This window comes from Protopterus annectens, chromosome 1.part0 (genome assembly GCF_019279795.1).
Source record: "Protopterus annectens isolate FY-2018-M chromosome 1.part0, PAN1.0, whole genome shotgun sequence".
In the NCBI taxonomy this organism is placed as follows: domain Eukaryota; kingdom Metazoa; phylum Chordata; order Ceratodontiformes; family Protopteridae; genus Protopterus; species Protopterus annectens.
In genome coordinates, this window is record NC_056725.1 from 756,181,526 (window position 1) to 756,207,246 (window position 25,721).

At 38.8% G+C, this 25,721-nt stretch overlaps 1 protein-coding gene across 1 annotated transcript in view; it reads left to right on the plus strand.

The window, feature by feature from the left end:
• BCKDHA (branched chain keto acid dehydrogenase E1 subunit alpha) overlaps positions 1 to 25,721 on the plus strand; it is a 521,678-nt gene that overhangs the window by 41,074 nt on the left and 454,883 nt on the right. Inside the window, exon 2 of the mRNA XM_044062764.1 lies at positions 20,142 to 20,321. Within this exon, the coding sequence (XP_043918699.1) occupies positions 20,142 to 20,321 (180 nt within the window). The remainder of the gene's footprint in view (positions 1 to 20,141; positions 20,322 to 25,721) is intronic.

Consider the following 25,721-nt stretch of genomic DNA (forward strand, 5'->3'; position numbering starts at 1 on the left):
TTCTTTACAAGGTACTAGGTCATGCTGGTGGACATTTTCTAAGTGAGGTTGGATATTATGATGCATACTTTTTAATATGGCATTCTTTGAAGTCCTTTAACTAAATGTCGCTGACAACTGACTGGGCCACCAGGGTGAGATTACAATTTTAATTTTAAGAAAAGTAAAGTAGTTTTGTTTGGTGTGCATAAGAATTTGAAGATTATGATGGAAATAAGACTGCAAAGAGTTGATTAGATGAAAGCTCTAGGAACTTTATTTGGAAATGGTTTGACATTAAGTACCATGTGCAGTATATTACAATTGAGGACTTTAAAACGGACAGAACTAATACTGAACGTTGTTTAAAATGGGGGTCCTAATGTACTCCAAGTCTTATTTATAGCTGTAATTATGTCAATAATAGAATACAGTTTGTTTTTTCTGCCACCTGGCAAGTTATGTGTTGGAAATTAGGAAATTGGTCAAAGACTTTTTACTAAAGTAGACATCCGCGGTGGTGCAGCAGTAGCATTGTTGCCTCACACCAAGAGGTTCTCACGTTCGATTCTCAGCTGGAGTGCGAGGAGTGCCTTCTGTGTGGAGTCTGCATGTCCTCCTCGCAGTTGGGTGGGCATTCGAAAGATGTGCGTAAATTCGTTGAAGTTTGAACGTCGAGCTAGCACCTTGGTGTTCGTCAAAATCGACTGCCAATCATTAGCGGACCAGAGTTCCGCTGTGTCGACCCCTAACTAGGAAAAGCCGAAAGACAACAACAAGTAAAGATGGTCAAACATCAGTCATTGTCTAACAGACTTGAATATCTTGGTCTCTGTAGCATACTATACAGATTAGAGAAACTGTGGTTGGCATTTAAGGTTATAACTAATGACCTGAGGAAAGAACGTAGATTGACCTTGATCAGAACCTACCCAGGAATAGGGACTGGTTTTGAATTTCAGTAGGACTATAAGGAGGAACAAATAGCGCAATTAATACATAGCTTATGGAATAAAATTTCTGTTAGTCACAGAATCATGTTCACAAAGTGTGTTTAAAACATGGCTGGGCAAACATATGGGAGACAGTAAATATAAATTTATAGAGTCCAGAAGACTGCAGTATTAATGGTTTAGTGGACCCTATGCAGCACTGTAATAACCATGAAACTTCATCAGTATTTTCCTGTGGTGTTTTCTTTCTGAATCTGTTTTCTTCACTTTATAGAAAAGGTGTTTAGGTAGTGTTTGCAAAAAAAATAAAAATACAACCTGGAAATGCACAGTACACATCAGTGGCACAATTTCTTCCTTTTACCTTTTTTTTTTTTGAAAACAAACAACACTATTGAAGCTGTGCACTATTTGAAAGAGATTGTGTAATTAAGTGATCACATTAATTATAGATTGTTCCTTAGCTATGCATATGGGCTCCTGTTTTGACACAGCACTCAGAAACTTGTCTTGTTAGCTAACCACTCATAGATTTCCAGGAGGCTGTGATGAGAAGACCTCCTAAAGCATACATATAAGGGAGCTTGATTACTCGCTAACCTTTCAACCAAGTGTCCGCTACACTTCTGTAGTCCCCGAGAGCTTGCTTAAAGGTTTAGATAGCTTATGCAATGTATCTAGACCTTTTATGAGCTTTCACTTATGGTTCCGCCCCAAGAAACTATAGGAGGGTAGTACAGGTGAATGCCAGACTTTCCACTGATAAAGGCAGAGGCCCTCTTCACCCATGGAAAGTCCAGTACATACCAGTAGCACCCATCACAAGGATATTATTGCACTTAAAATATAGTTGCTTTGTATTATAAATTGCTAAAATATGGATTTTTTTATCTCTGTTTGTTACATTTGCTTTCTTTTTATAAAAATATGACTTTTAGATTTATATTTTGTTGTGGTTGTGCCTTTCATTTGACATGCTTTGTTCCTTTTATTATGATTAGAGCGTCTTATTTACCTACAGTGCTTTTTCATCAAAAAAATTAGTGTTTTTAGGCTTTTTCATTTCATTAGTTTTACTGATTATGTTTTTGTTTCATTGAGTTCTGTGATATGGAGAGAGGATTTATTATGAGGTATTAAGGATTTTGATATTCTGCCAGGAGATTCTGTTGAAGGAGAACAGAGTTTCAGTTTAAGGGGTAGTGATTTGATGGAGGTCTCAGGGGGGGTTAGGGTGAAACAGGGAGTGTTTGCTGTCTGAGGAGAGGGCATGTCAGGATTTTTAGGTGGAAAGTCTTTAAGGGTTTTAATGCTTTCTATAAAATGTGTGTTTAATTGAGCAGCTATTTCAGAGGTAGTGTTATTTGGGGCAGGATTAGAAATGATGGTTTGTTCCCAGATGGAGTAGATTATTAATAGAAGGCCAGAATTTTTTAGGATTGGAACACTGATTTAGTAAGGGGTTACTGTAGTAGATTTTCTTGTCTGCATTACTCTGCCTTTTTAGTATGGTTACGTAATTCTCTGAAGTGTGGATTTTGGAGAGATCTGTGTTTAACCATTCTTTACAAACCCCATCTCTTACATGCATTAGGTGCCTGTTGTGAGTGGACAACCAAGGATTATGGTTATTCTTTACTCATTTTGCTCTAGTTGTAGCAAGACTATTGAGGATGTCCGGGTGTGTTAAATTTTCATACAGCTTGAAGTAGAATATTTTTCAGGATAGACCAGTTAAAGGACCTTATGATTCTATTAAATGTGTCAGAGTTAAAATGAGTGACGTTATTGGCAGTTCTTTTGACATGATGGGTACTAGGTCTGTTTGCTTATACAGAGATGTGGTCACTGAGGGAATCGGAGAGGGTGCCACTGGGGACATACTTAATGGAATCTGATACCAATAACCAGTCAAGAACTGAGCCAGTGTTTGGGGTAGTTATAACAGGTGGGGAGGAAATGAGCCGAGTCAGGCCAAATAGGTTGAGGCTAGTCGAGTTTTCTGTAGATAATTCACCAATCAAAGTTAATGTCACCTAGGATTAATTTTTCATTAGAAATTGCATGTGAGATCCAGTTTCGGATGTTTTCCAGGGTTGCAGCATTATTGCCTGGGGAATATAGAATTTATTCCACCACTCCCTATAGGCCATACAACACCACAGCCTAGATTCTTAAGGGAAATTTCTTCCTCTGCCCCCCCATGCAGTCCATTTTTTGATATTATCATTTAAACCTCTTCTTGTTTGTAATTTGGTAAATACCAGTTTTCTGTTGTCTTTACAGTATTAATACTGGACATTTCTCCATTTCTACTTCATCCACCTCCTTACTGATATTTTTTTTGCAGTCACTTACCTGCACTCCTTGGTGCAGCCCCACTCTGTTCACTGCCCTACCGTTCCCCCATTTCCCACCTGCCCACACTACTCACAGATTTATTCCTACCCATTGTCATCTGATCGTCTACCACACCCTAAAACCAACCAATCAAACTCAACCACAGCCTTTTATAAAATAACAAACATACAACGAATAAAACTATGAAGAACCAAGGCAGTCGACTTGTCTGGTACGACTGTTTATTAATACAACTAAAAACTTGAAACTTGAAACTTAAGCAAGTTACAAATTATCACGTTTTGTAACTTGCTTAAGTTTCAAGTTTTTAGTTATATTAATAAACAGTCGTACCAGACAAGTCGACTGCCTTGGTTCTTCATAGTTTCAACCACAGCCATAGCTTACCATACACCTTTTTGACCTTCTCTTTCTTACCCTCCTTTTTACAAATTCACTTATCATGACTCACACCCTCTACTCTCAGCATCACCCCTCTCTACTATTTCTGTTTCTCTCATCTATAGCCTCCATTCAATTTCCTCCAGCACCACCTACAATTTTTCACTCTCCTGTCTCAACAACAATAAATCCCCTACCTTGCTCCTTTCCACATTCATCACCCACATACATTTAGACACATCCCTAATCAACCATAGACCATCCCTCCCCCTAATCACTCCACTAATAAAATGTATCCCAGAAACTAAACATCCTAGCTATAAATATCATTGTCTATTAGTTTCCTATCTCAAAACTCTTTCCAACATAGCAGCTCAGTTACTAAGATGAGGTGACATCCACCCCAACCCAGGCCCAGTATCTACTCTCATAAACACAAGTAACACCATCTTCCACTTGAGCATAAACCCTCTGACCTACTAATACTAAATTTGAACATCTGTAGTATTATGAACAAAATAGATAAACTTCACTCATCTATCTCTTTATATAACCCCTAAATAATCCTCATAACAGAGACATGGCTTACACCTCATGTCAAAAGCAACTCCATAACCCCATCAGGTTATAACATTCTAAGGGTAGACAGACCACAGAAAAGAGGCGGAGGTGTTGCCCTATTATACAAATCTATCTTAAAGATCCAAGTCATACAAAAAACCTTACAAACTTCAATAATGCTGAAACTTTACTCGCCACACTTCACCTAAACTAACACAAACATCTAAACTTGTTAGTATATATATATATGTGTGTGTGTGTGTATATATATATATATATATATATATATATATATATATATATATATATATATATATGTATGTGTGTGTGTATATATATATATATATATATATATATATATATATATATATATATGTATATATATATGTATGTATATATATATATATATATATATATATATATATATATATATATATATATATATATATATATCCCACCAGGTGACCACATACACACCCTAGAACCAGTCCTGTACTGAGCTTCCCACTCCCTCCCTCATGAAACCTTAGTCCTAGGTGATGTTAACATTGACTGGAACTCCATCCACTTCCCAACACCTGCTAACCACATTAATCTATATAACTTTACCCAACTCATCCAAACTCCCACCCATACAGATAAAGCCACCAAAAGAGAATCCATATTAGATTGGATACTCACTAACTAACCCAACGCTGCTCACCAAAGTGGTACACTACCCAATTCTCTTAGTGACCATAACCCAACTTTTCTACTTCGACACAAGCTTAAGTGTCACAACCCACCCTCCCTTCTACAAACTCATTCCTACAAAAACACTTTAAAATCCTGTAACTGGACTCCCACCAAAATTCTACCCCTGGACAATGCAGTTTAGTTCTTTAATTCCACATTCCTAACAATCCTAAACCATCTGGCTCCAATAAAAACAATTAGAGTACATAGTAGTCCTTCCCCCTGGTTACTTAAAACCGCTAAGGCCTTATTAAAACAAAGGGGCAAAGCATGGAAATCCTGGAAACAACTTAAAACAGCCACAATTAGACAAACCTACCTGGAACTTAGAAGTAAGGCAAACAAGCAGGTTAGGCTAGACAAACAAAATTATGACTTAACCCTACAAAGCATAGTAACAACCCACAGAAATTCTGGGCTGCATTGAATGGCATCCTCCAACCTGGAAAAAACACCCCCAAACATAGAAGGTACAAACCTTGACATAGTATCCAGCTTTAAGAACTATCTTACCTCCACCATCCTAAAACTAATAAACAATACTAACCCCACAACCCCCCCACCAACCATCAAAGCCAAACTTAATTCCACCCCCTTTTCACTCAAGCCAGTATCTACATAAACCATCCAAAAACTCCTTGCCAAACTAAACCCAACCACCCTTGCTGTTGACAGACTCCCAGCCAAATTCCTCTAGCTTGCATCTAGGGCCATATCCTACCCAATCTCAATACTAACGAATACATCCATTAACGAGTACTATGTTCCATCACTATGGAAAACCTCATACATCATTCCTCTTCATAAGGGTGGCACCTCCACTGATCTGTCCAACTACCGCCCCATTGCAATTATTTCACCCCTATCAAAAATCCTAGAAAGTTGTATCCATCACCAACTCCTGTCCCAGCATTTGATACAGTTTCACACAGTAAACTACTATCTTCCCTTTCCAGGCTCAACCTCGATAATGCTACACTACAATGGTTCCATAGCTACCTAAGCTACCACTCTCAATCTGTTAAATGGCACAACTCCCTTTCCTCCCCTCTCCCAGTCAAATGTGGTGCACCACAAGGTTCAATACTTTGTCCCCTTCTGCTCACTGTCTTTACAAACCCACTCCACCTAGCAACTACAAAGTCCAATATTATCCAATACGCAAATGACACTACACTGATCTGCTCTGCACCCGATTTTCTAGCTGCTACAAATCCAAGCTCAAGAATTGTTCTCAGAAATAGAAAACTGGCTAAACAATTCACAGCTAATATTAAACCCTAAAAACCACAACTAATGCTGTTCAGCCCAACAAAGACCTCTAATCCCACCTTCTCATTCTTTCAGCAAATAAGACCCTCATAGCTCATGTTTTCAAGGCCAAACTACTAGGACTTACAATTGATCACCAACTTAAATTCAGTAAACACATATCGCTAACCATCTCCAAAGTCCACAAGAAAACTAGGCTGCCTTTATCATAGCAACAAATTCCTAACCTCTGATTCCAGAACTGCCATAGCCAGAACTCATCTCCTATCAGCCTTACTCTATGCATCCCCAGTATTAATAAATCTAAATAAAACTGACCTTAACAAACACTCTGTATGTTACAACAAAATAGCTAGATTTGCAACTAGTGCTAAATCACGGTCTCACCACTGCCAATTCCTACATAAACTACACTGGTTAGAATTCCCTAACCTACTTCACTACCACCAGCTCATTTTAGCCCATCAAATACTGTACCATCCCGACAAAGCCCCTGCCCTAACAGGCCTACTAAATTTCCATAGTAATAAAAGGAAACTTCGATCTAGTAACAAAGCCCTAACAGTAGTCATTCCATGTAAAAATATCTCCGAAGTCTCTATTCCCTTATGAAGCTGCAAAAATATGAAACACACTACTCCCACACCTCAGAAATCAAAACCATTCTACTACATTCAAAAAACTCCTCAAATCACAACTCTATGAAAACTATTCATATAACTGCAATGACCCTCCCTGAACACACCTCTACTACACTATTACTAACCATAGCCACCCCACTGAACAGGTTTCCACAACCTTGTACTCTACCCTATGCAGATTTAACTCGATGTAATTACCTATCATACTTTTCCTCTTTTTTTCCTCCTCTTCTCTGAAGTTGATTGTATGTATGTATGTATGTATGTATGTATGTATATATATATATATATATATATATATATATATATATATATATATATATATAAAATGTACTTAGGCTCACCTACATATCTTGTAACAGTTTTTTCTTTCTAAATAACATGTTATGTAGCCTTGTGGAGTTTGTTTCCCCAGGACTTCACTGAAAAAGGACACCTTGTGTCCATTCAGACAATCCTGGTAAACAAATATTAATAAAATAAATAGAATTTAGAATACTATAGTATGTTGTTGTTGTTTATGGTTATTTAGTTTATTTATTTTACAGTTTACCAGGATAGTCCATTGGGCCAAGAAGACCCCGCTTTCAATGGAGTCCTGGGGAGAAAAGCTCCATGAACAACAATATAATATGAAGACAATGCATTTACATTTAGGTAATCCTATTGAAGAACGATGGTATTACACAACATGACAAAAAAATCCACAATTGCAATGAAAATGCAGTCAAAAAAGCAAAAGGTAAAATTATACAGACGCACACACACACACACACACACACACACACACACACACACACACACACACACACACAAGTTAGTTACAATAAGAAAATTCCATTGGTGCATATTCCTGTTAGATTTGTTACATTGTGAAAACACAGGGTCGACATTACAATTTTACATTAAAACATAGCAGAGTTAAGTAGGATAGGGGGATAAGAGGTGTTCATTGTTGAATCTAAGAAGGGTGGGACAATAAGAAAAAAAAAATAAGAGCAAGAGTAGGAGTAAATGAGGAAAATGAAGATGGTAGTAGTCAGTGAAGCTCAGTGTGATGAAGAGAAGAGGGAAGTAAAGGAGTGTGAGAAATGGGGAAAATAGAGGTGAGTCATGTGGGACGAGAGCAGGAACATTCCCAGAGGGTTTTGAGATGGGAATGAAGCAGGGTCTTAAAGGCAGAGTGGTTTTCTGTAGTACGAATAAAAGGTGGCAGGGAGTTCAGAGGCGAGCTAGGGAAAAGGATAGTAGGTTTTTGCCTGGAGGACGAGCAGGCATGTACAGCTGAAGCAAATTCTGGTTATTGGATCTTAGAAGTCTGTTGGGTAGATGCATTTTGAAGGTGGAGGCAAGGGAGGGTCAGATGGAGGGATTTAAAGATGAGTTTAGGGGCATGAATAAGTTGAATGTAGGTAAGATGGTTGGGTAGTTCGAGCCAGTTTAGTTTGTGTAGGGTATTGCTATGGTGGGAAGAGGATTTATAACTGGTAGCAAACTTAGAAATTTTGTTTTAACAGGAAGATAGCTTTGTTTTCAGAGAAGATTGAAGGTCGTTAAGAAGAGGGGCACCATATAGGAGAGAAGGCATGAGGAAGGTGTTAGAGAGTACAAGTTTAGTAGTGGGATGATATAGCAGTTATGACAGTAGAGCACGGCAAGTTTCTGGTGGGTTTCTTTATATTAGTTAGTGGGAGGGTATCGAATTTTAACTGTGCATCAATAAGAACTCCTAGAAGCTTTGCATGGGATGCTACCTCGTGAGATGTATTGTTTTGACTAGTAATAGAGAATGAGTTCTTGTCTATAATAGTACTTTTTGAAGGGGAAAATAACATAATTTTAGTTTTTAATGCATTGAGTGATAGATAGGTGGTTGTCTGTCATCCAACATTCAGTATAAGAGAAAGCATCCTGAGTTAGTTTTAAGACAGTGTGGAGGTGGAAGTGGTAGAGCAGGTAATCGTAGAGTCCTCTGCGTATTGAATCAGTTTAGCACTTTGAATGTTTTGTTGGAAGTCATTTATGGAAATTTTGAACAGTTGGGGATGCTATATAGAACCGTGGGGTGCATCTGTAGGTGTATTAAGGAAGGAGGAGGTGGCTTTTTTCCATTCGATAGCTTGTTGTCTGTCTGAGAGGTAACTAGAAAACCAGTTGACAGAAGAGTGGGATGGGTTTAGATTAGAGAGTTTAGATGGGAAAAGGATATGGAAGATAGTGTCAAAGGCCGCCGGAATCCCAGGCTTTGTTGACTGTTTCGAGGAAGGAGAGGAAAGCGGTTGTGGTACTGTGGTCAGGTCTAAAACCATGTTGTGTGGGGGGTAAGTAGGTGGTTGTCTGTGAGGTAAGGTAGAAGCTGAAGGTAGATGCACTTTTTTGGAACTTTTGAGAAAAGGGATAGGGTTTAAGATGGAAGATGAGCATTATGGAATTTGGGAATAGATTTTATTATAGGGTAGAACTCCAAGATAGGGTGTAGTAAAGCTACTCAACCACTATTTTTTAGTTCTATTAGCTCTGATGATATTATAACCAGGAAGTGAAATTTCAGAGTCATGTAAATGGTGTTTTAGTTATGGCAAGACTATCTGGCTTATTCTGGGATATCCAGGCATGGGGTTCTGAAATTGTATTACAGATGCTATAAATATTTAAATAAATTGTTTAATCTGCTTGGGTAAGTTTGAGGTAGGCAGGTTGGGTTTTGATGGTGTCGTAGTCCATGTTTTGGAAGGAGATGGGGGGGGGCTCAGTAGGAAGAGGTATTTGGCTTGGCTTGGGGTGAGTTTTGGAAGCTATTACAGAATCGGGGTAGAAGGAAAGGCTGGGTTTGGGGTGAATATCTCCCCAGAGTGGTAAGAGAGAGAGAGAAAGATGGATAGGTTCGGTGAGCTTATTTTGGTTTAACTTTGAGTTTATTTTAGTAATTTAAATTTGAAGTAAAGATTGGGGGAGTCACTGTATATATTGGAAGTGATTAATGCTTAAGTGGGGTGATTTGAATGGTTAGAGGTGAAGCAGGTAGTAGGAGAAATGTAGATTGAGTGTTGTAATTTGCAAGGTGATAAAACAAGATGAATAAGGATGCAGTCATGCTTAACAGAAGCATGGTATGCAGGAGCTAAAACACTGGGGTAATAAATACAGGAGGGGTAGGACTATATGAGTGGGGTGGTTGGATTAAGTCATAATCACTGGGGTTGGTTAGTAAATATAAGGGAGTGCTTAAATGCAGACGGATGGTTTAGGAGTTGTGTTTGTGTATTGTTCTGCCTTGGGTACGTCTGTGTCTTTGTGTATGCCTTTAAGAACGGTGTGACATGGGTGGAGAATAGGTTCTTCAAATGTAATACCAATAGGGGTAGCTGGGGAATCGGAGGTGGAAGGGGAGCATAGTGGGAAATGGCTCCAACAGCTACAGAAGGAGTCCTTGTTTGTTACGCTTTCAGCAGAACAGTGTTATGTAATAGGAACATTAGTCTAACACATGCTTTGGAAGCACAAGGGTTATGCTACTCCATCAGACTGCAGTTAAAGCAGAGCTGTTTTGAAGGAATAAAGTACTGCAAAACACTATGAATCTGTAGCTGAACTGTCATCAAGACAGCTACAGCTTCACAACAAACAAGCTGAGTGCAAGAAAGTTTGCAGAGAGAAGAATTAACTAAATTTCTGCTGAGACAGAGCAGCCAGAAGGAGTATAATCAATTACCTGAAGTTGAAAAAGGCCAGCCAGTTACATAATAAATATTCTTTAAGGTTGTAAGCATAGATTCTGGGATAGACACACTCACTACTATTGTAAGACAACAGACAATAACAATTAGAACAATCTATTATAAGCGTAAGTGAATAATCCAGTGGCCCTAGACAACATCACAGTGATACAGCCTGAGATCCCTGCTGAAACCTCTTACCTGTGTAAATGAGGTAAGAACTTGGGATGTGTGAGCAGTATTCAAGCTTTTTATTTTGTTAGCAGAAAGGAGGGTGTTTCACAGAGAAAGTATTTCATTTAATTGTTTGACTTAACTCAGGATATGTGAGCAGCATTCAGGCTTCTTTTTATATTAAGGGTCTCGTAACCATGGTTAAAAACTACAGTAAACTCTTAACTGTCACCCATGGAGATTGGTAGATGTTGGATAACTGTAGTTTGTGGTTGCTTGAGCATTACTATTAAAAATAGGTCTGACTAATACTGTACCCTATACTATTTGTTTGGTTTTACTTGTTCTCAGGTTGAGAGAGGGAATGTATTGTTATCTTCCTTTTTAAAACTCTAAAACTCTAAAAATGTAAGATATGTTTCTGCAGGGGGGAACAGAAAGTGCATCATATGAAAATTGTACTGTATTTTTTCAATTTTTTTTTATTTGCCAGTTGCTTGAGTGTGCTGGTTGCTTGATATCTAGTTAACTGAGAGTTTACTGTAAATCACTGCTCATCAACTACAGTCTGATATCTGTGTGTGTGGGATCCAGTATTCAAAGTGTTATACTAGAGTGCATTTTGACTCTTAAAAAGTCAACAGTTGCAGAGTTTTTCTATAAGAAGCTGGGTTTTGTAATATACAGTAAGTCATGACAAGAGTAGAACTAATGCTAAAATATAAACACACACAAAGATGTATATAATGTTGTGTATACATATGTTTATACATGGACAGGTGGGAATTGTAGTTAAATATAATCATATACACATCTCCATTTCACTTAAGCATTCTTTTCTTGTCAATTGATTGTAATCTAAAACGTATTTGATCAACACTCATTCGTTGACAATTTCATACACACTAAATATACCTCTAAAAGCTTTTTGCAGGGGGTCGAGCACCCCTTCCACCCCTCGCACATCCCCTCAACATAAATATACTAACTACATAGTCACACAGCCACAGAAAAACAAGAATGCTCCTTGCGCACTGAATCACTGCTGGTGCACGTACTTAAACTTCCAGACACGCTGGAACAACATGAGCGAGTTATCGCAGTGAAAGTAAAGAGCAGCACTAATATGCCTTGTCGTTTCTATACTCCAGAACTACACCAGCAGTCCTTTTCTATACCATTTCTCATAATGAGTGTCGATTAAATGAGCCACCCTTTTTCTTTCTTGTAATCTCACTTTATCAATCAAATGAAGGTAACTTGTATACATCTATGAATCCACAATACTCTATTGAGTTACTGTTTAGTTGACAGACTAATGTGTGTGCCATTCTGATGGAGTGAATGTTTGATGCTTGTGTGTGTTAAGGAAGTGTGCTTGTTTGAAGGTAAGTGTATGGGTGTTTGGCAGCGTCAGGGATGGGTGGGTGCTCGTGTGCACACAAGGATATTTTGTGGGTTATGGTTATAATAAAGGTCAAGGTGATGGTGCTTGTGACACCTCTGGCATGTAAATGTTTGTGAGTGTTGGTGGTTAGGATTTGAGCAAAGGTTAAATTAGGTGATAGTTGCAGTATAATGCATTTGTGCATACTTTGTTTCTAAAGCTGTCTTGTATAGTTGAGATGTTATGCAAAGTATATTGTAAAGTTTCAGGACATGTGCGGGATTGAGTTTAGCAATTAGTAAGATGTTTCAGAGGCCATTATGAATTTTATAATTGCTACTTGAGAAGTCTGGATTGCCAGGTGCCTTCAACTTGACCCTCACACCAAGGAGCACCTACTTATTAGCAAAGTCCCTTTGCTTTAATAAAGGTTTGCATTGGTCCTTTGTGAATGCCACGTTGGTGGCGGATACCTTTCCATATGTCCAGCATACTAAAGTTAACATCCAGTAACAAAACATGTTGCCGCAGTACTGCAAACTCACAGTAACCATCCACATAGAGTGAGTTGATAGGACATGTGTGTTTCTCTTAAAGAAAAATAAATAAACAAATAAATAACACTTTGCACAGCAACAAGAACCTTTAACAAACAATTCCCTGCAACTATAATTTAGCACTTTGCAGAAATAAATAAACAATTATCCTATTTCCTCCTTCAGTTCAATTGCTAACCCATGGATGTTTTGCTTTGCAGTTCTTAATTTTGACACCCTCCTGCTCAAATCGTTTGTATTCTCAGTCCACTTCTTCCATTCCATATATTTGCCATGTACACTTCAGTGCTGACATTTTATATATATCAGTGGAAAACAAACGCCAGGTTAAGAAAGCACTAGGGATATTTATTACTAATGATTTCATATTGATTGGTCAACCAGTATCAATATCACTTAAGCCCCATAGTGTAAAGGGATAAAACCTCAGCTGCAGCCTAAGTTCAGTTAGTGGCATTTTTGCCAGAGGTGCCAGATGAGAAGGAGCAGCTTGCTCACCATCTTGACCATTCTGGTGTCAGACAGTGACTTTTTGGCTCGATGCATTGATGACAGCTGGAAGTAGCAGCTTTTGTAGCAGAGCTTGCGAAATCATTAATGGGCAAGAGATATAGGAGCCAAGATGTTGGTTCCTCTGTCAGCACCTGATAGTTACATCCCAAGGAAATGAATGGGTTGTTAGGTTGTTCCCCTGGGAGGAATGAATGGCTCAGTTGGGTGACCTTGGAGGAGGCTTAGAGGAGGCTTGATGGTTATCTTTTAGTCTGCAGATATTTGTAGATCTTGCCTTTTGTAATTTATTCACATTTGTTAAAAAAAAAAAAAAAATTTTTGGGGGTGAAAGGCACATAGTAAACGCCAGTTTAGCAAGTGGAGCACTTTTCTGCTTACAGTACCCTGTTATCTTGTTTTGTTTTACTTGCATGTGTTAAAGAATGAAAATAAATGTCTTTCTTTACTGTTCGCAAACCTATAAAAGGCAGGTGTAATTAAAACAATGCTTTTTTTTTCCTAGCCATTTTTGATTTTTTAACTTTGACAACTATTGACACAGTAACTGAAAATATGCCAGTACTTTCTTGGAACTAATGATGTAGGCAAGACGATGATATAAATTCATTAAAACGAGCAGGATGGCAACAATTTTATTATTCATTTATGTCTTAAAGTGGTTTGCCAATGTTTTCAGCTCTTTGAACCATATCTTGTGGTGCAAAAACCAAGGAACAGCACCTTTACTTTTTCTTGATGCATTTCAACAAAATAAACTATTATAAAAATATGATTTCCATACACTGATGTCACTGAGGAAAAAAACGTAAAATTTAACTTTAGTGGTGTCACTGCAGGAAAGACGTATTGTGTCCATAGACTTTAATGGGCACACCACCGCACATGCACAAAGGTGCCCCATTAAGGTCAATGTACGCAACACTTGTTTAACCCAAGTTAACATCACAATAATACATTTATTTGGGCTGTGGCTTAATAAAACGTTTACAAAAGCTTTTTATTGAAAAACGGGCCAAATACATAACTGTAGATGCGTATGAAAAATGCATCACAGCACTGGGTTTATCAAATGCCACTATGCGTATCATAACGTCAGAAAATCACTCATCTGAGCTAGAAATGCAGTACATTTATGATCTCAAATTTAGCTTTGTCTAGATTGCTTATATAATGTTTTTTTCTCCGTCTCTCTCTGTCTCATGTCTGTTTATATACACATATCTCTGTCTCATGTTTGTTTATATACACATAAATGATGTATGTGTATTTACGTACGTCATTAAAATATGGATTACATAGGAATCTTGTATGTGATGCACACACACACAATGTCTTGTATTGTAAGTTTAAAATGAAAGGCATTTCCTGTTCTTACTGGGAAAAATAATAAAAAATTATTTCAAACAAACCATACCCAAACACAATCCATTATCCTTTAATTAATTAAAAAAAAAAAGTACTGTGTCCAGTTGACTTCAGTATACTGTGTTAGTTGATTAAATTTGTACTGATTAGTGTTTTTCTGGTGTATGTGAATTGAATAGGTCATAAATGGCTTAGATTCTGGTTATGTTTTTGGTGTATGTGAATTGAATATGTCATAAATGGCTTTGATTCTGGTTATGTTTTTTTTTCCTTTATGTATTTCTATTAATTTGTTTTTTATTCATTTCTTAGAACTGGGTTCATTTTGCTGATATTTTTTTTCCTGATTGGCTAGTTATAAACAGTGTTTAATGTCTATTCTTTTATTTATTTATTTTTTGCTCTAATCACAAAGAATTTGCTTTCTAAAATATTGGTTTAGTTGAGCAGTGCTCTTTTAGGATGGTTGCATGTAAGAATTTTTTACTGTATTCCTAATCAATGTGCTTATGCTTAGCAGGAATTTGCACAGGTTGTGCTTAAGTGCAGATTTGGCTCAGTTCATAGAGGCAAACCAAGCTTAGGTGCAGCCAGTTTAGTCAGCCTAAGAAAAATACTGATGAGAAGTAGATGAGGAATCGCTTAAATCATGTGACAAACCTATGTTCACAAAGTATTTTCTCGCTTGGTTGTGATGTTTTTTGTTTTTTAATGGGTGATTGGGCTGTGTGTACTTACCTTATAAAAGGTGAAGTTGCATCTTTATCTACATTGCAGTCTGAAAAGATGCTTTCTGTAGCTGCTAGCCTGGCTGTTTCTCATTGTGAGCTGTTTGTCTCTACCACTCCAAAACCATAGCTGTCCAATGGTGCTCACTTACCACGTAAGGGCAGGTATTGGCAAAGAATGATTCTTCTTAAGTTTGCTGACCAAGAAATCCTTGATTAGATTGAGTGGACAGGGATATTGTAAAGGGATTAATGAGTTTCTTTGACCCATAGATGAGGAATGGAGGGTGATGCAATATCTTCCAATACCTGTGGATATCATGGTATGTATAGCCCTCACTACTTGCCATGGAGACTGTCCAAAGATAAATTGGAGATATAAGTATGTTTCATTGTCTGCCTCGAGATTACTTCAGCAGTTACTCGACATACTCTTGGCACATGTGGATCAGTATATTTGCCTGTCATTGTCACCTCAGGACTGAGCCAGTACCATGAGCACATTCTAAGGGATGGCACGTTTTCCAGAGGTGCTTGTTACAATAGATTGTATCAGTGTTGCCATTAGGGTCATATGTAGACCATGGGGGGAGCATTACTGGAACAGGAAGGGCTACTGTTTCATCAACTGCTGGGTACTGCATGATGCTTGGGGAGTGTATCACCAAGGCCCAGCATCCTGGCAGTGCCCATGATTGTCACATCTGGCACACATGCTCTCTCTGCCATATCTTCCTGCATGATAGGATACTCCATGATCACCTTGTTAGTAATTGTAAGCTATTTCAGTCATATTGACTTCTGTAAAAATATTTTGGCAAATATTTTGTACATTTGGTGCTGCAGTAGCGTTGTCGCCTCACAGTAAGACGCTGTCCGGTTCTATTCTCAGCTAGAGCGTCTTCTGCGTGGAGACATGTGTGAATGGGCGTACCTTCATTGAAGGTTGTGTGTCAGGCCTGGCAAGCCGGTACGTAAAAATCAACTGCCAATCATTAGCGGACCGGAGTTACGCTGTGGCGACCCCTAACCGGGAAAAGCCAAAAGAGACTCACAAAAATTTTGTACATTTGCAATTTTGTTTTCCTTTTGTTATGTCTCCCCTTTATTCTTTTATGGTTTATACAGGCTACCCACTCAAACCCTGGCTGATGACAGCAGTCTGTCACCCTAGGGGAGCTACTGAGGAATTTGTCAACACTGCCCCTCCACACACACAGATTATCATTGAGTGAGTGTTTGGCCTGATGAAAACCTGTTTCCATTGCCTGAGTGAGCCTGGGAGTATCCTGCATTGCCTGAGTGAGCCTGGGGGTACCCTGCAGCATGACCCTGTTACTGCAAAAAAAATTGACTACCACATGATGCATTTTACCGAAAATGATTATGGTTCAGTCTGTTACTCAACTGTCCCACAATGGCAGTGCAGCTTTGTGTTCAACTAGTGATGACAGTGATGATGTCCAGCTGATGGCTGTATCACAGGGCCATATGCTGCATGCTTGCACAGGGTGCATGGTTGCATAGGAAAAGAGGTGGCGTCTGGTCCACCACAACTGGGCATGATATTTAGGTAGTGTTACCTTTAATATCAGATAGACTAAACTTGATGCATGCAATGTTTAGCTGTGGGCTTTGCTCTGTGGTATATAGCCTGCTATCACTGTACATCAGACAGGTTAACTTTTATTTAATGATTTTTTTTTTCAGCACAATTGATTGATTACTTGTATGTGTTTTGTTTGTCTTATCTCCAGTCTGATAATTAACTGCCCACTGTTATCTGTGCTGATAGTGGTATGGATGTAAGGAGAAGTCTAACCACTCATTTAAGTGTTATGCTAATATAAAGTTGGTCAGAAGTACTGGTTTTGGTAGGGATGGAGAAGGACTAGTTGTTATCGGTCATTTTTTTTCAGGCTGCATTGTAAGTAATAACATAAAGGAATGTGTATTGCTACATGTACAGGATAAATATGCATGTGTAATGTTGTGCATTGCTGCATGGTGTTTGCTCAGATGAGACTGCACATCAGATTAGTTGGTCTTTTATTGACACCAATCCTATGTGTCATCAGAACTAGTAAATAGTCATCAATTGTGCAGTCCTGAGGGTGAAGTGGCAACAGTGCTAGTTTCACTGACAGGATTTATCACGATAGAAATGCATGGCCCTATTTGTACAATATATTTATATAAATTCCTGAGCTTTATCCATGGGGTTCACAAAGTAATTGTATAACCAATGCATCATACACAAAGTCTCAGGATTATACTGTTGGTGAAGAGCCTATTGATTGTTAACTAATGCTGGCATGAGAGCTTTATGTTGCTTTACTGATATGCTATCAACTGCTGGTTGCAGAAGAACTTCTATATACTGATCTGCTGTGGGACTGAGACTTCGACTGTGAGCTTCTACCAGGTGATGATGGACAAGTCCTGGCTGCCTTTTTTTGGGTTATATCACCTGCAGTTATTGTAAGACTATGTTGAGAATCAAGTGGCATTCAGCTTATTCTTTCAAAGCATATGTGGACACTCCACCGTCCATGTCCCACTGTGCTTCCCATGTGAGTCTAGTAAGTCTTTATTAGTGTGCAAATGGAGGCAGACATTGATGTTATGTTTGCCACCGTACTGTGCATTGATTTTCAACTCTGCCATTCCCACCTACTGATGATATTCGTCATTTATATCCTGCAGTACTCTAACCATCTCTAGCTGACTCTCTTTCTCTCTCTTTGTGTCTTGATCCTGAACTGTGTCACGACACATCTGCTGCTGGACAGCCAAGGTCTTGCATGTCTCCAGAGCTGGCTGTGATGTGTGCATTCATTTAGCATCTCCTTGAACAGATGTCACAGAGGATACTGTTAACTTTGAAGTCCTAGTATGTTCCTGAGTATGCTGTTGTTCACACAAGCCTGTTGTTGAGCTATGTGACATTCTCCCCTCTTCGGGTTGCATTGTTATGTCATCATTGTGTTGATCATGTGAGTCCATCATTTATAGAGTCTGGTGCCCACTGTGGGCTGATGGGTCCTCCCAGTGCACTTTGCGAGTGTGTGTGTGTCTCTGTGTGTGTCTCTGTGTGTGTGTGTGTGTGTGTGTGTGTGTGTGTGTGTGTGTGTGTCTGTTTGTGTGTGTGTGAGAGGAGTATGAGAGTTATGGTGTTATTATCAACAGCCATTGTGCTGTCCAGTTCAGTCTGTTGGGCTGACAAAGTGGAAGTGTTTGGTTCTGCTGTTGAGCCTGTGAGGGATTAAATGATAGCATGTTCAGATGTCTGACAACTAAAAATTATTTATATATAAACAGGTGCTATAGATAATGTGCAGAAAGTGTCAACTTTCTTTTCTTGCCCAATCTAGATGGGGTACATTGTGATGGAAAATGTCATGGGTTATATATACACAGCTATCTGGGCAGTATATGCCAGCATGAAGTTGTTGTCTTTTGGCTTTTCCCAGTTAGGGGTCGCCACAGTGGAACTCCGGTCCACTAATGATTAGCAGTAGATTTTCACGAAGACCAAGGTGCCAGCTCGACGTTCAACCCTCAATGAAGGCACGCCCATTTACGCATGTCTTTCAAATGCCCACCCAACTGCGGGGAGGACATGCAGACTCCACACAGAAGGCACTCCAGCCGAGAATCAAAAGGGAGAACCTGTTGCTGTGAGGCAACAACGCTACCGCTGCACCACCACGGTATGCCAGCATGAAGTACTGACATCAAATATGGAGTAACCTTTTATGTGCCACACAGTGACTGCTACAGTGGTTTGAAAGTACTGATGTTCACACCTCCTCTTGATTCCTATGACATTGTCATCTGCTTCTTAGTCGTTACCCCTCATGCATGATTCATTCCTGTAGTTTAACTTGTTTCATCTAGTAGGGAAACAGCCTGTATTTTTAGTCAGTCAGCTGATCACACACACTAAGATTTTAAATGTGTGCAAGATTGCAGTACAGTGAGGGTCAGGGAATTTGCCTTTTCCCACAGTAGTGCTATCACAGAATTGACATATATAATTGGCAGAATGTATGAGGGGTGCATGGGGTATAAACCCACCTGAAAAAAAATTCAATTGGCTGGTGATTGACAATTTGCCCTCCATCACTTACTGGTTGATTTGATTTTTCAACATATGGGCATATATGTGTGTGTGTGTGTGTGTGTGTGTGTGTGTGTGTGTGTGTGTAATTATACACGTAAAATGCACATGCATATCTTGTGTTTACACATATACAGCTACAATAGATACAAACATTTTCAACATACAGTTGAAAGATTTAAAATGTATACATAATATATGCATACATAGAGTGACTAGATATGAACCTACTGCAATATCTTTCTGCTTCTTGTAGTGTTGGGCACAGAGTGGAGTGACTTATAGGAAATGTACTGATTGCGAGTGACTGTAGTTAGGATATATATATATATATATATATATATATATATATATATATATATATATATATATATATATATATATCTATAAGTAGAGTTGGACCTTGTCCTGCCATTCTCTGAATGAGTGTATGTGAAGTGTAGAAATGTGAATAAATACTAGAATGGCTACTTGTTACTTAAACTTTTATTGTCACTGTACTGTAAATTCTCAAAGTAGTAAGACAGGTTTTTCTTTCTTTCATTGTTGTAACATAGACATCAGATTTTTTTCTCCAGAAAACGAAGCTACAGTTTTACATATGTTATTTATTTGCCTTTAAGTTTTAATCTGTTTGTCCACTGGGGTTTTTAATCCCAAGACCTCTTTCATTACTATTTTCTCCATTATTTCAGCATGCAGCTTGCCAGCAGCAGGAATTCACATCCTTGGATGAGAAGCCGCAGTTTCCAGGAGCTTCAGCAGAATTTGTGGATAAACTTGAGTTCATACAACCCAATGTGATCTCGGGAATTCCTGTCTACAGAGTTATGGACCGTCAGGGAAACATTCTTAATCAAAGTGAAGATCCACAGGTAAAGATACTATCCCACAAAAATTGTGGATCTTCTGACTTGCATTTAGTATTTGCTGAATAATTGTTAAATATGACTCTTCCAAGTCATGGTTCTCTAAAATTTCTGAATCGTAACATTTGCTCTTTTGCCTGAGACGTGAAATTGTATCCATTCATCTGTCCACAACTCCTTTTCCCATTTTTTGCACATCGGGGTGTCACTTCACCAGTGACCATTATCTTGATCTATGGTTTAAACTGCCGGGTGGCTAGCCCTGAATTGCATAGCATAATGTAATATGTGTTGGGATCTCATCATGAACTGGGGGTCTGCTGCCCACATAATACAATTGTTTTGTAATTTTGGGTCTTTTAGTGAAATGCTGTTTCTTTCAGCTGTGGTGAATAAAACAGCTCACATGGAAATCATAATGAGTACTAAAACAACATTTAAGTATAAGCAGTTGATTGGCCTTCCTCATAAGATGCAAAAAGGGCACATGGTAAAATTTAGAGTCAGGTAAGTCTTTGCAAACAATAGGTTATACAGAGTGCGAAGACCACCAAACTGTGGCTCCTTCTTTTTGTAACAGGTGATTGTGTTGATTTCTGTCTGTAGTCCTCTAAGGGAATTCAGTGTAGAGCGAGAGAACCACTCACAGGAAGCATAGAAAAGGGAGAAGGTACTGAGAGCAGAAAAGGGCTACTTGGATGTGAGGAGGCAGAAGAAAAGCTTGACATTCAGCAGAGAAATATGTTAAGATACCAGGTCCTTCGGGCAGAATTAAGATCAATGAGGGTAGTAAGAAAAAGGCAAAAGTGGCTTCAAACCTGGCAAACTTTCCTGGCAAGAGTTCAGAACAGAGCAAATATTAACTAAAGCACATAAAACTTTACATGCAAAGGTGTGCACTCCAGAAAAAATTGAATTAGACTGTGAAAGGAGAAGCGGTACAAGTAATAGACTTGGGTGTTGTGGAATGGTCTATGTTTGACTACATAGTACTCCGTAAATGTGGGAGGCTTGCAGGGGAACATGTGTAGAGATATTTTATATACTAATATGATTGCAAAAGATATTCCTAGAAATAAGTAGTCTATGCTGCAGGTGTATGGATGGAGGAACTGGAAACGTATCTCCTGGTCATGGTCAGAGTTGACAGATTTCAAAAGAAACTTTTCAGAAATGTTTTAACCTAGTGTTTGATAAACAAATAGATTTAACAAAAAGTATGTGCACTGTAAGTATAGAATGGGACTCACGTGAGCCAAAATAAAAGAAAGCACAAATAAGTTTGCTGTTGATTAAAAAAAAAATACAAGGAGGTGGAAGTAACAGTAGAGCCATCTTGTAATGAAATTGCAACTGTGCTGAATGATGTAGTGGAAAGTGAAAAGTACGTAAGATATAAATCAAAATTAAAATGGGCATTTATGGTTGCCATGGGTTCAGTCCAGAGAGAAAGAGGGAAATAAGTTGAGGAGTAAGGTAATGGTCAACAAGTGGTTGGGAGTTTATCTGAAATGGAGACCTGTGGTCAAAGTCAAGGATGTAAAGGTGTATGCAAAAACGTTAGCTGTAATGGCTTTGAGTATGGAATATAAATATGGGAAACCGTTAATGCCTTGGGTGTTTTTTAGGTTTGTTGATTTGTTTTTCAGAAGTCGGTGTTAGAATAGTTCATTTCTCCCTTTATTTTTGTATTGTTGTTTAAAGTAAGGAGAAAACGAATGGAACAGTATTGTGTATGCAAACACAAAACACTAGCAAACAGCAAAGCACAGTATTTGCATTTGCTGAAGTGTCATCTGGAGTGAATGACAGGATATTATGTTGAGGTTGAACAAAGTTTAGTGGGGTGTTGGAGACTGGAGGTTTATGTTTTTAGACAAGTAGCAGGGCTCATTCAGTGGGTCAGTAAGTTTTACAAGTTCGTGTTTGGTATGCACCCCTCACAAGACAGTAGCCTTACCTTTGACCACCATGTGGCCACATTGGTGGGGAAATCCTTTTGCGTTGCACAACTTATAAGTAAGGGTATGGCATCTAGGTCCAAAGAGGTCATTATCCCACTGTACTTCGCCCTTATCAGACCAATCATAGAGTACATTGCTCCCTTTGGTATGTACCTAACCAGGCATCTGAAGCAACTAGAGCGATTCAAAGGTTCCTTATAAAAAGAATACAAGGCATAACAAACCTGCCTTATGCAGACCACCTTAATGCCCTTTCCCTCTACTCAGTCTTCTATAGATTGCTGAGGGGGGGGGTGATCTATGCCTGGCTTACAAGGTATCCTCAGACCCCACACTTATGAATCTCTTACATATTCATAAGTCAAAAAGTACCAGAAATATGAGGTCTAGGGATCTGAACAGAACATGCTGGAGAGACAGGTGTGTCCTAGAGAATATCCCTCCATATGAAGCTGAGTTTGTCTATAACCCAGTTTAAACGCAGACTAGACCAGTGGATGGGATGTAGGAAATTTACACCAGGCCTGGCACGTGTGTCCCTTTCAGACAGAGGTAGTTTATAAATGACTGGCCCCCAACGTCCTACTTGGATACAGGACATCCTTATTCTTTCAGGAAAACTTGCCTAGGCTTAGAAAGCCCCCCCCCCCCCCCGAGATCATTAGCCTAGTAACATTCTATGACTCTATGATTATACAAAGATGAGGGTGAAGATCTATACTGTTGAGAGTGTGGTTAATTTATGTTTAAGTTGTTGGGGGTCAGTTAAGTATGCACTAATCGCTGATTTCTCTAGAAGGATGAATAGACCTCTGAATTTACCATAGTCTGATACATTACTGAGTTCAGCAGGGGGAGTGTCCCATAATTTAGGAGCCAGGATGAAGATGGCATGATATGTAAAGGAGAGTAAGTTACTTGGTCTGGTCAGTACTTTGGCATTATTCACTTGTGAGCAAGGGTTGAGTAAATAAGGTGTATTTTGGGGTTATGGCTAAAGGGTGAGAGTCCGTGTAAAGGGTTTTATGGACTAGACAAAGGAGAAGTAGGTCAACACATCTTTTTATTGAAAGGCATTTAAGAGGCAGGAGCATGGATATGCATATATTGTTTGAAAAAGTTTGTAGGTCTTTATTTCTTCCTTTTTTAAGATGCATATGCAAGTAATAGTAGGGTATATTCTAGATGCATATGCAAGTAATAGTAGGGTATATTCTAATTGTATTTGAATGATGTCTTTGACAAAGTTGTTTTTTCCTTCAGGGATAAGGAACTGAGATTTTTGACATCTTAAAAAAGGGCAGCTCATTTTTTTAGCCTTATGATTGGTAATGACTTGTGGTGGGCTTTAAAGGGAGGGTCCATATAATAGGCTGGATGTTGTATGTCAATGGGTTTGGAGTAGGGGCAGTTTTCTCTGCTTATATGAGGAGCTGCAGAACATTTTTTCATTCATAGTTGGTTGCTTGCAAAAATCCATTTCTATGGGTTTTGGAGTTCCACAGAATAATGCTGTAATTGGTGGAGGAGTAATAGAAGGCTATGTCATTGGCATAAAGAATGACATAGGATCAGAGGCGGTTACTAGGCTAATGGCTCCTGGGCCTTTTTAAAACAACTGAAGGAGCTTGAGAACAGCAGAGCTGTGGTAAGGCATATCAGGGAATTTGAAGATCGGGTGCTCAACTAGCAGGTGATGAAGGATGAAGGGGTATACAAGCAAGCCAAACATGGTCGCAGGAATATTTGGATAGGAAACTGAATTTCCAGAATATTGGGAAACAATTTGGTAACCTGCATTAGTCTCTTACTGTACATTTAAGGCATCAGAAGGTAGAGAAAGGTGTGTAGAGAGAGAAATGAAGAAGGGAGTCATTGCTGGGCTTCCTGAAAGATTACTGGCACATTTTAGAGCTATTTATTGGGTACTCTACACATATGAGCTTGCTTTGGATTGCATTGTGGGGCATATTTTGAATTATTCAAGTAACCTAGAGTTACTCCAATTGACACCAGAGGAAGCAGATTTTTTGTTTAGCCCCATTACAGTGTAGGAGTGAAAAATGGAGCTGCAGGCACAGCCGTAAAGCAAACCTGGGAAGCTGACAGCCTGCTTGGTGTTGTTTGGATCTGGGGGAAAGGATGCTGCATGTCTGGTTAAATCTGTTAAGTGTTATAGGGGTGGGGCTATTCTGGAATCTTGGAAGAAGCAATTGTATTGATAATTCCAATGGGAGGAAAGGATTTGATGCTGCTTGCCTTGCACATACCAATATCTGTCATAAAGCATGACTATAAATTATGTCCTTGATATTGTAAGTAGTGGCACATATAGTGCCTCAATCATTATGATAACACAGGTGTGGTTTATGAGAAGGGCAACAAACATTTGACAACTTTAAAAAATGCTCCTATTGCTGTAGGACCCTGAAGAGAAGGGAATGGCCCTAATGTTAGTAAATTTGGATGCTAAACAGGGTTTTGGTAGGGTGGAATGAAAATTTTATTTGTTGTTATAAAAAATGTTTTTTTTTTTTTGCTGACCTTTTTCTAGTCGTTTAAAATAATTTGTGCGGGTTCAAGTGCTAGATTGAAATTCTTGGCCATTGTGTTAGAATCATTGAGCATAACTAGAGGTAATAGGCAGAGCTGCCTACTGTCCCCATTATTTTCAATTTATCATGATATTTGCAGTGGCATGATTCACAGGATAGGCAAATCAAGATATCCTTGTTTCCTGATGATGTCCTTATTGGTCTATCGAATGCTAAACAGAAGCTGAAAATGTATTTTAAGTGTTTGAAGTACACTGGAATTTTTCTGGTTAGCTTGCAAGGTTTTACACAGTTGATCTCTACACCCACCCACACAAACAAACCCTACAACTCTACCTCTCTCCTTGACTGGATATTCGTCTCCAACCCACTTAAATACCATAACTCTACAACCCTACCTGATTCCCTAAACAATCACTCTCCAGTAAAAGTTCTTAGATTCAGTTCACATTCCCCTAAGCCACACAGATCCATTACATGTCGCAGCCTATCCTACACTCACTTGCCACCATCCGCACAGTACAAATAAAATCCAATACATCCCCTTGGTTAACAAACACTACCTGAAAAGTGATGAAATCCAGGGACAGGATGTGGAAAATGTGGACAAAAACAAAGTTACCCGTGCACCTGCAAAAATATAAGGAACTCGGAAATCAGACAAAAAAACAAATAAAGATAAAAAAGATTTCTGTAGCAACCCCCTAACACCATATAAATCAAATCTTTCCAAATTTTGGCATGCAATTCATCAAATACTCCATCCTGGCAACCCCTCATCCCCTAACCCTTGCCCAGCTAATACTCCACAAGAAACTGCAGCTATTTTCAGTTCCCACTTTATTTAATCTATTAAGAAAATGCTACCTTCAGACTCCTCTATTACA